General features: G+C 41.0%; 1 protein-coding gene across 1 annotated transcript; it reads right to left on the bottom strand.

The window, feature by feature from the left end:
* Positions 1-2,647: 2,647 nt before the first annotated feature.
* On the bottom strand, positions 2,648-7,796 carry LOC147089680 (putative G protein-coupled receptor 139). Its single transcript, XM_085977095.1, has 2 exons — positions 7,648-7,796; positions 2,648-4,167 (listed from the first exon to the last, which is right to left on the bottom strand). Exons 1-2 carry the CDS (start codon positions 7,742-7,744, stop codon positions 3,272-3,274), a joined length of 993 nt encoding a protein of 330 aa, XP_085833221.1. The 5' UTR covers positions 7,745-7,796; the 3' UTR covers positions 2,648-3,271.
* Between the last annotated feature and the right edge of the window lie 4,037 nt (positions 7,797-11,833).

The raw sequence follows: 11,833 nt of genomic DNA on the forward strand, positions 1-11,833 counted from the left end.
CTGGGCATTGTGCTGTACTGGGACCAGGGATTGTACTATACTGGGACTGGGGATTGTACTGTACTGGGACCGGGGATTGTACTATACTGGGACTGGGGATTGTACTGAACTGGGACCGGGGATTGTACTATACTGGGACCGGGGATTGTACTATACTGGGACTGGGGATTGTATTGTACTGGGACCAGGGATTGTACTATACTGGGACTGGGGATTGTACTATACTGGGACCAGGGATTGTAGGATGTAACTGGTAAAATAGATAAGGGAACCAGTGTATGTGGTGTACATGGACTTTAAAAAGGCTTTCGATATGTTCCTGCATAAGAGATTAGCGTGTAAAGTTAAGGCACATGGGATTGGTGGCAAGGTATTGACTTCGATAGATAACTGGTTGGTAGACAGAATGCAAAGAGTTGGAATAAACAGGTCTTTTTCCGAGTGGCAGGCAGTGACTAGTGGTGTACCACAGGGATTGGTCCTTGGACCCCAGCTATTGACAATATATATTATTGATCTAGACAACCGAACTATATGTAATATCTCCAAGTTTGCAGATGACACAAAGTTGGGTGGGCGTGTGTGCTGTGATGGGGATGCTGAGAAACTACAGGATGATTTGGACAGGTTGGGTGATTGGGCAGAAGCATGGCAGATGCAATTTAATGTAGATAAAGGCGAAGTTATCCACTTTGATGTAAAAAACAGGAAGGAAAATTCTTATCTGATTGGCAATAGATTGGGAGAAGGGGAAGTGCAACGAGACCTGGGAGTCCTTGTGCACAAGGCGCTGAACGTAAGCATGAAAGTGCAGCAGGTGGTTAAGAAGGCAAAATGGTAAGTTGGGCTTTGAAGCGAGAAGGTTGAGTACAGGAACAAGGATGTCTTGCTGCAGTTGTACAGGGCCTTGGTGAGACCACATCTTGAGTATTGTGTGCAGTTTTGGTCGCCTTATCTGATGAAGGATGTCCTTGCCATGGAAGGAGTTCAGCGAAGATTCACCAGGCTGCTACTTGGGATGGCAGGAATGACGTATGAGGAGACATTGGGTCGATTGGGCTTATACTCGCTGGAGTTTAGAAAAATGAGAGGGGATCTCATTAAAACTTACAGAATTCTGACAGGACTGGACGGACTAGGTGCAGGAAGGATGTTCCCGATGGTCGGGGAGTCCAGAACCAGGGGTCACAGTCTAAGGATAAGGGGTAAATCGTTTAGGACAGAAATGAGGAGGAATTTCTTCACCCAGAGAGTGGTGAACATGTGGAATTCTCTACCACAGAAGGCAGCAGAGGCCAATTCATTAAATATATTCAAGAAGGAGTTGGATATATTTCTTAAGGCTAAAGGGATCAAGGGATATGGGGAGAAAGCAGGGACAGGGTACTGAATTTGGATGATCAGCCATAATCGCATTCAATGGTGGAGCAGTCTCAAGGGGCCGAATGGCCTACTCCTGCTCCTATCGTCTTTGTTTCTGTGTTTCTATGTACTATACTGGACCGGGGATTTTTCTGTATTTGGACCGGGGATTGTGCAGTAATGGGACTAAGGACTGCGCTGTACTGGGACCGTGGATTGTGCAGTACTGGGACCGGAGACTGTACTATAAAGGGACCGGGGATTGTGCTGTACTGGGACCGGGGATTGTGCTGTACTGGGACCGGCAATGGTGCTGTACTGGGACTGGCGATTGTGCTGTATTGGGACCAGGGATTGTGCTGTACAGGTACCGGGGATTGTGCTGTACTGGGACCAATGATTGCGCTTTACAGGTACCGGGGATTGTGCTGTACTGGGACCGGGGATTATTCAGTGCTCGGACCGGGGATTGTGCTGTACTGGGACCGGGAATTATGCTGTACTGGGAACAGGATTGTGCTGTATTGGGACCAGGGATTATGCAGTGCTCGGACCGGAGATTGTGCTGTACTGGGACCGGGGATTGTGCTGTACTGGGACCGGGATTGTGCTTTACTGTGACTGGGGATTGGACTACACTGGGAGTGGGGATTGTGCTGTACTGGGACCGGGATTGTGCTGTACAGGTACCTGGGATTGCGCTGTACTGTGACCGGGGATTGTGCTGTACTGGGACCAGGAATTTTGCTGTCCTGAAACCGGGATTGTGCTGTACAGGCATCCGCGATTTTCCAATAATTGTACCAGGAATTGTGCTTTAAGTGAATGGAGATTGTGCTGTAACTGGGCCGGGTATTGTGCTATACTGCATCCAGGGACTGTGCTGTATTGGGACCGGGGATTGTGCTGTACTGGATCCGGTGATTTTGTTATACTGGTACTGGAAATTATGCAGTTCCATGACCGGGGAGTGCGCATTAAGTTACCGGGGATGGGGCTGTACCTGGAGAGGGGATTGTGCTGTACTGGGACCGGGAAATGTGCTGTACTGAGACCGGGGAATGTGCCGTACTGGACCGAGATTTGTGTAATGGGCAGTGTGCTGTAATGGGTCCAGGGAATGTGCTGTAACGACACCCGTGCATGTGCTCTACTGGGACCATGTCATGTGCAGTACAGAACCATGGAATGTGCTGCACATGTACCCAGGTGTTGAGCAATGTTATTCACTATTAAACTGTACATATCTCTATTTTTCATCAAGTCTACCTAGAGGTGGACTAAGTTGTCACTGGGAAAAATGTATTTTATTTCAATTCACTATCTGCTTTATTCAACACAAGGTGAAACATATATAGCATTGATTGTGATATAATATGTTCAGTTTAATCAGATCAACTTCTGCCCGAAAACTTACAAAAACCAAGAACAGACTGAAACGAAGGCCCGGGCTGACTGGAATTTAATATTGATACATTGATTCCTTCTCACTCTCTGTTCCAGTGACGAGGCAGAGATTAATATACGTCGCAATCAACCTACTGACTTAATTATTTTCTGATGACTATCTTTTTAACCCTGAGGAACTGCACACCGTTTGATTGTTGGGACATTTCACGCGATTTGACTATTTTTGGGACAAAAATCACGACAAGTACTCATTCCCCTAACAACGTTGGACTGCGATCTCAGCATGGGATTGACTAAAGCAGCTGTAGATACATCCTGTCTGGGTCCTGTACTTGCAAAAAATATCTACAAGGCCCCGAAATATGACGTTCACTTACTTTTAACATTGTTCCAGAATGTAAAATATATTTCATATATAATGCGTTAAACGAGCCCAACAGTGAAATCTACAGTATATGATACAAATATAGAAGATAATGTTAGAATGTGTTTGATCTTCTCATCTCATTAATTTGACCATCTTTGCGAGGGGCTGCTTCACCCTGTTTCTCAACTCCTCTCTGAATTTCCTCTGGGTCACTGCATAAATAAAAGTGTTTGTGCAGCAACTCAGGAGCTGGAGCATGAAGCCGATTTCAGGTACAAATGTGGGCAAAGGGACAGGATATCCCAAATAATCCAATCGTTTCAATATAGAACAGACCATGAACACCACCCATAACAGTATGAAATTCCCTGATACAACAAACAGTACAATCATGGATTTCCTTCGGCTCTCCATCTCTGGGTCACTGGAACTGTCGCCATTGCTCTGACCCCAGAGTCTCCTGCGGACTCTGCTGGCCACTAAAATGTGTCTGACTGTCAATGCATTGAACAGTAGAATCAAAAGAAATGGAATAAATGGCGTTAAAATGTAGTTTATTAATTCAACGAAGGCCCAGACCAGCGAATGGGCTACAGCGAACGTCACGTTGCAAAACCAGGGAGTGTTAGAAAGCCAATATTGATTTGAATATAGAAAATACCAGAAAATGTTCTTCAAACAGCTAATCACAGTCACTGTTCCTAAAACAATAACCGCCGTTTTCTCAGTGCAGTATTTCGATTTCATCTTCTGACAACAAATGGCCACAAATCGATCAAAAGTGAAAGTGACTGTGAACCAGACAGAACAGTCTGTGGAGGCATAAAGCAGGACGGCGTGGATATTACAGACTCTAATATAGCTCAAAAAAGAAAAGTTTTCCCGATAAACAATAGGAATCTGCCTTAGTATCAGATCCAAGATAACGACCATTAGATCTGCCTTTGCCATGGCCACCAAGTAGCGAGTGACACATTTGGAGAGACCGCATTTTCCCCGAGACAGGATCTTAATCGTCACCACGTTAACTGTGAGCAAAAATAAAATATGCATTTAATTCACTAGACACCATCCAACAACAGTAGTTGTGCGCTATTTCAATGAAATTTTGGATTTGGTCATATCATAGGGGCATTAACTTTATTCACAATAACCTGAAGTGTGCCAACAATGTGCTGTTTGTCTTTGCTTCCGGAGAGGGAATCTAATTATTTTACCTGTGATTGGGCATCCTGGCGATAGGGCTTTCAACCAGTCATTAATGTTCAATTAACTGAAGCAATGAGATCAAATTACACAGACTATTCTCGTATTCCCTTTAGTATATAATATTAAGGGTGATCCGTCTGACGTGTTTAAGTTAATTAAAGGATTTGATAAGGTAGATAGCCGTAATCTGTTACCGCTGGTTGGGTAGATCTGGAGGCATGGGAATCACCTTACAATTAGAGCGAGGCCATTCAAGGCTGATGTCAGGACGCATTTCTTTACAAGAAAGGAAGTAGAAAGAAAGAAAGCAAAAAGAAAGGAAGAACGAAAGGAAGGATAGGGGGAAGGATGGAGGAAAGGATGGAAATAATTAAGAAAGAAAGAAATAAGGTAGAAAGAGAGGACAGAAAAAGAAAGCAAGGAAGAAAAAAATAAAGAATTGAAGAAGGAAAGATAGAGGAAAAATTAAGAAATGAAGCATTCCCATTGCAATAGCGTCTTTCACAACAACATTTGGAACTTGGGATAATATGAAACACATGAAAGAAATAAAATTGGAATCCAGTAAAAGAGAGCGAAAGAGAGCGAGTGAGAGAGAGAGAGGAAGAAAGTTACAAAAAAAGAGGGAGAGAAAGCTAGAACGAAAGAAAGAAACAAAGATAGCACTGAAGAAATAAAGAGAGAAGAAATGAGGGGAGGTTGTTAGAATTAATGTAGAGAAAGAAAGCTAGAAATAAATGAAGAAACAAGAAAGAAACAAAGAGACAAACACAATGAATGAAAGATAAAAGAAAGAATGAAATCAAGTAATAAAGAAAGCTAGAAGGAAAGAGTGAACGCAAGAGAGAAAGGCAGAAAGAAAGAAAATAAGTAATGAAGATTGAGACAGAAAAGAAGGAAAGAAAGAACTAAAGAAAGAAAGCCAGTGAGAAGTACTGACAGAAAGAAAGAGAGAAAGAGAGAAAGAGGAAGAATAAAAGAAAGAAAGTAAGAATAAAAAAAGTCAGAAAGTAAAAAAAGAAACAAAGAAAAAAGAATAGAGGAAGGAAGGACTGAAGGTGGAAAATGTGGAAGAGAGGAAGGACCAAATATGTTTCTCACATAACTTAATTATCTTCATCAAGAAAGAAAGCACGAAAGCAAATGCTGAAGAAATAAAGAGAGAGAAAATGAATGGAGGTTTTTAGAATTAAAGGAGAGAAAGAAAGAAAGCCAGAACGAAATGAAGAAAGAAAGTGAGAAAGAGAGAAAGATAGAAAGAAAGTTGGAAAGGAAGAATTATTTAAATAAAAAATAAAAAAGAAAGAGAGAAACAAAGAAAGAAGGAAAGAAAGAAAAAGGAAATAAAAGATTAAGAAAGAAAGAGAGAGGGGAGGAAAGGAAGAAAGGAAGAAAGAAAGGAAGGCTAGGCAGAAGGAAGGAAGGAAGAAAGGATGGAAATAATTAAAAAATAAAAACGGTAGAAAGAAAGAACAGTGAAAGAAAGAAAGGAAGAAAATATAAAGAATGGAAGAAGGAAAGTTAGAAAATAAAGAAAGAAATGAAGCGCTGCCATTGCTATAGCGTCTTTCACAACTACATCTGGAACTTGGGACAAAATGAAACTCATGAAAGAAAGTGGCAAACCAAGAACAGTGAACGAGAGAGAGAGAGAGAGAGAGAGGTAGAGATAGAGAGGGAGAGAAAGAGAGATGGAAAAAAATTCAAGGAAAGAGTGATAGAAAGCTAGAACGAACGATAGAAAGAAAGATAGTACTGAAGAAATTAAGAGTGAGGAAATGAGGGGAGATTGTTAGAAATAATGGAGAGAAAGAAGGAAAGCTAGTTAAGAAAGGAAGAAAGAAAGTGAGAAAGATAGAAAGAATGAGACAAATATAATGAAAGAAAGAAAACAGAAATAATGGAATCAAATAATAAAGAAAGGAGAGGAAGCAAGAGACAAAGACAGAAAGAAAGAAAATACGTTTTGATCAAATAAAGAGAGAATAAAGAAGGAACGAACGAAAGACAGGGAGAAATACTGAAAGAAAGAGAGAAAGGGAGAAAGAGAGAATAAAGAAAGTAAGAAAGAAAGACAGCAAGAAAGAAGGAAAGAATGAAAGAAAGAAAGGGAGAAGGAAAGAAAGAAAAACAGCCAGTAGTAAAGAAAGATTGAAATGTAAATAAGGAAAGAATGGAGGAAGGATGGACGGAAGGTGGAAATATGGAAGAAAGGAAGAAACATGAATGATATCACTCTCATACCTTTATCATCTTCATCAAGAAAGAAACAAAGCTAATGCTGAACAAATAAAGAGAGAAAATGAGCAGAGATTGTTAGAAATAAAGGAGATATAAAACTAGAAAGAAATGAAGAAAGAGAGAAAGAAATAGAGAAACACAATGAAAGAATTAAAAAAGAAGGAATGAAGTCAATTAATAAAGAAAGAAGGAAAGAGTGAAAGCAAGACGTAGAGGCAGAAAAAATACATACTGAAGAAATAAAGAGAGAGATAAAGAGAGAAAGAGAGAAAGAAAGAGAGATGGAGTAAGTAAGGAAGGTGGAAAATATGGATGAAAGGAAGAAAGAAGAAAGATACTGCTCTCATATCTTTATCATCTTTCACAGCAAACATTATGGGACATCATGAAACACACAATGGAAAGGAAGTTGGAAATCAATCAATAAGAAAGAAAGTGTGACAGAAAGTAAGACAAAACGCAGTTATGACAGCTGTAAACAAAGAAAGAAAGATTGACGGAAAGTAATGCAGTTAGAAAGAAAGAGTGAGAGAAGGACTGAACGAAAGAAAGAAAGAAGGAGCGAATGCTGGAACGAACGTAGGAAAGAAAGAAAGTAATTCATGAAGAAACACTGAAAGGCAGGAAGAAAGATAGATAGAAAGAAAGAATTGAAAGAAGGAAAAGAGAAAGAAAAATCAACGAAAGAAACAATGAAAGACTAGAAAGAAAGAAAGTAATGATGAAAGATTAAGAGAGAAGGGAAGAAAGGAAGAAAGTAGGAACAAAATATGATATAAAAAAAGAAAGAAAGTAATAAAGAAAGAAGGATAGAAAGTTAGAAAGAAGGGAAGAAAGCAAGAAAGAAAGACATAAGAAAGAAAGAAAGAAAGAAAGAAAGTAACAATAGAAGGAAGAATGAAAGACACAAATAAAAACTGAAGGAAAGGAACGAAGGAAGAAAGAAAGAAAGAATCATTCAGGGAAAGTAATAAAACAAAGAGTTGCTCAGAGGGAATACGATGTCACATTATTTTATTCTCCAGTTCCTGAAGTACCTGACCCAGGTAGTAACTTACCTGGGACACCGACTGCAGCCAGGATGGGATAATAATTCATTTGTATATCATTAATCACCCATAGAATCTTGAGCTTGGTTAGGAAACCAAGAGACATTTTGTCACTTTTGGGTAGAATCGGTGATTCTTTGGCTGGTGTTGATGCTGGGAGCAATTCTCTGATTGACACAATGAGAAGAGTCCCCTTATTTATTGGAGTGTAAACCCATCCGGTCGGAAAATCGGCTCCCTTGGTGACTGGGTTTAATTGCAGTAACTGAACAAACAGATGAAGTCAACAACTTTCGCAACAAGACTTTTAACAAGAACAGCGAAATTCCCAATCAGACAATGCTCTGCAGACCAGGATACATGCTACACATTCATACGAGTCTCATAATCCCCACACAAATTTCCACTGGTTCTTTTTCTTTATAAACTTATAAGGACTCACTGGGATGCCCCAGTATCATCACATATTATAAATAACAAAGCTGCTCCATTTTCGAGTGTCAAACATAACAAGGAACATTAGCATAAAACTAAACAGAGAAAGCTTATGTAGTTAAATGTAATGTTAATCCCAGTGTGCAACACACACCCCAATCCCTGCATGCAGTTTCCACAGATGCTGCCTGACCTGTTGTCTGTTTTCAGCATGTTCTAACTTTATTTTAGATTTCCAGCATCCGCAGCATTCTCCTTCTGTTTTAAGACCTTATCAACCATAATCTGAACATTTATTCTGGGCCCCCTCTTTCATAAAATACATTCATCGCGGTTCACATCTATTCCAGTTGACGACACCCGTCATAATATGTATGTTGTGCAGAAAGAAAGTAAGAAAGAAAGAAAAAAGATGGCCAGAAAGAAGTAAAGAGAAATTCACTGTTGTAATGGAGGCAATATTGTAACATGCACTGGCCGCATTTAAATGCAGAAATCATAGAGATTGTGTGTTGTTGATTTCATATCAACTTATATATTTTTGATTAATTAATAGGGAGAGAGATTGGCGACCAGCAGATCAAGTGTTTGTACTCCACCATAGCTCTACCACATTTTAGGGCTTTAGTGATATTGGACGGAGATTATCTCAAAAAGTGTGCCACTCACACCTTTAGCTACTTCCGACCTGGTAATATTGTCGAGCTGAAAATGTGACACTTATTGCCATTTGTTTTGTCCACTTCTTACCCTGAAAGACCAACAGTCACCTTTTGTCATTCTGCTTCTGCAATTTTCTCTTTGGCCTGTGGTGCATCAATTAGTTCACCAAATATATGACGACAACTTGACCCCTTCATGGAGCAGCCGGATATACAGTACAGTACACATCAATTCAATATACCTTCAGCATTCTGACAAGCAGTGGCGCGCCTTACGCTATTGCCTTGCCCGTGTGTTAACCTCAATGATCTGCATATTCACCTATTGAACCTATTCGCACCAAATCTTCCACTTCCTCTCCATCTCACTAATAAACATAGAATCGCCTATGGACCCTGATTTGCCTATTCAGCTCAGTACTACACCTTTGACTACCCCTCCATCTCACTGACCAGCACTAAGTCACCTACTGAGCCTATTAATGCACTCCAACATCACTGACCACCATTGATTCATATACTGAGCTCCACTACCGTTCCATCTCAGTGACCTGCATTGACTCGCCTTTTGATTCAGTACTATTCATAACACTACTCCCATCTCACTGACCTGCTTTGAGTCGCCTGTTGAGCGAAGTACCCGTTTTACCTCCCATCTTTCACACTGAACCTCACTGAGTTACCTGTTGTTCCTCGTAGTACGCTTTCCACTTGCCTCTCCATCTCACTGACAAGCACTGATTTACCTCTACCATATAATATTAATCATTGCATTGTGGGACTGACTAATCCGTGCCAGGACCACGAGAGGATATTAATTCTAGGAATCAACATTGCATCAGCACCAAGACCTTATTTTAGGAAGTGCATGTAATGTAGAAAACACTCTCTTGCTGCTTCACCCAGACAAGAAGGGAACAGACTTCAAATCAAAGTTGGAGATAATAAGAGAACTGACCAAAAGCTTAGTCAAAAGTGGGGTTATGAAGCAATGTATTAAAGGATCAGCGCGAGGTGGCGAGGGTGCAGTTAAGCCCTGAATTCAGCAATTTACTCCCTAAAACACTGCCTCGCTACCACTCTCTCATTAAAATGCTCCTAAAAATCTAACTTTAGAACAAGATTTTGCCATGTGTCCTAATACCTCGCTGTATGACTGGGTGTCAAATTTTGTGCGATTACGCTCCTTTGACGCCCCATTGTGACGTCTTGCTACGTTAAAGGCAATACTTAAATCCAAGTTGTTGCTGCGGTTGTTGTTGTTAATGAATGAATGTCATACCTGAATCCCAGACAGCTGACGGGAAAGGAAATGGACAAGAGATGGGAGTTACACGCTGGGAGATTTCTGGGGTGTGTTGCAATACTCGATTAGTCAATAGAGCTAGGGAGGAACGATGGCACTGATGGAGCTAAATACAATAATATAAATTTTAAATTTGAGATGTTGGCATCCCAGAAGTGATTAAAGTATAGCAAACTCTGAGGTGGCCGGGAGTGTGTCTTGCTTGGTGCAGAGATGGGTGGCAGAGATTCGACTGCAATAATATTGGAAACATAGAAACATGGAAATATAGAAGATAGGAGAAGGAGTAACCCATTCAGCCCCTTAGCATGCTCCGCCATTCATTGTGATCATGGCTGATCATCCAATTTCAGTACCCGGTCCCTGCTTTCTCCCCATGCCCCTTGATCCCTTTAGCCTGTAGAAATATATCCAACTCATTCTTGAATATATTTAATGAATTGGCCTCAACTGCCTTCTGTGGTGGAGAATTCCACAGGTTCACCACTCTCTGGGTGAAGAAATTGCTCTTCATTTCTGTCCTGAAGGGCCTACCCCTTATCCTTAGATTGTGACCTATGGTTCTGGACTCCCCGACCATCGGGGACATCCTTCCTTTTAAGTCTGTGTGTTATAGTGAGAATTACTACACAGACCACAAGAGTAAATTCAACAGGTCTTTACTGGTTGGAGGTCGGATTATACTGAATACAATATTATTACACTGTGCTTATATACCGGTGTGGTCACCACCGGTATTACGTATACAGCAGCCAAAGAAAGTAGTACCTTTCTTAAGGTGGACCAGGCTTAAGTTCTTTTAAGGTGGAACAGGTTACATACACCACAATCCTCCCTTTTTAGCTTAACAGTCATATCCCCAAATAAACATAACATATATACATATATAACTTCAGGTATAACAGTTCAAAGGTTCAGTCTCTCAGGAGGCTTTCTGATTCGGCTTGGATAACGCCTTTCAGTGGTCTCTGATTCTTGTTGTTGAGGTGCCTCCTCTAGTTGGTTGCCAATGTATTGGGTGTCATCATCATCAAATACATTCTCGGCCGAGGTAGATGCTTCAGGTTCATGAACGTCTTCCACAGCTGTCTCTGTCACAACCATGGGTTCGACCCTTGCTCTCGACTCTACCAGTTGATCCGCATGACGCCTTATCACATTATGACCAATATCTACGGTGTACATCAGAGGTCCTTGTCTGGCCCGGGTTGTTCCGGACTGCCATTTGTCATTTCCATAGCCCCTTGCCATCACTGGTTGTCCTACATCGAAAGTTTGAGTGGTCTTGCTGTTAATATGCCGAAACTGTTTGTTTTCCACTTCCCTCCACACATTTGGTTTTAACAAGTCCAACTTGGACCGCAACCTCCTGTTATATAACATCATAGCAGGACTTTGGTTAGTCATGGCATGATCGGCGTTTCTATATGACATCAGGAACTTATTGACCTTGTGTTGCAGCGGAATCTGATCATCATTCATGGCCTTAATAGCCTTTTTGAATGTCTGGACAAATCTTTCAGCCAACCCGTTTGTCGCCGGATGATATGGGGCAGAGGTATAATGTTTAACTCCATTCTTCTTTAAGAATTGTTGGAATTCTTCCGATACAAACTGTGGTCCGTTGTCCGAACAGATCTCTTCTGGCAATCCGTTCCTTGCGAATATTGTTCTTAACAGCGCAATTGTCTTTTCTGAAGTAGTGGTATTCATCTTGATGACTTCTGGCCATTTGGAATGTGCATCCACCGCGATTAGGAACATGGAGTCCATGAATGGACCAGCAAAGTCA

The sequence above is a fragment of the Somniosus microcephalus genome, unplaced genomic scaffold (genome assembly GCF_052327205.1).
Source record: "Somniosus microcephalus isolate GS21.2 unplaced genomic scaffold, FLI_Smic_1.0 unresolved_chr4, whole genome shotgun sequence".
In the NCBI taxonomy this organism is placed as follows: domain Eukaryota; kingdom Metazoa; phylum Chordata; class Chondrichthyes; order Squaliformes; family Somniosidae; genus Somniosus; species Somniosus microcephalus.

Bases quoted from the DNA above. Each gene is read 5' to 3' on its own strand.
- LOC147089680 (XM_085977095.1), bottom strand. From the start codon at position 7,744: ATGTCTCTTGGTTTCCTAACCAAGCTCAAGATTCTATGGGTGATTAAT. The intron at 4,168-7,647 runs GTAAGTTACTAC...TTTTGCTCACAG, and splicing joins GGCTGCAGTCGGTGTCCCAG to TTAACGTGGTGACGATTAAG.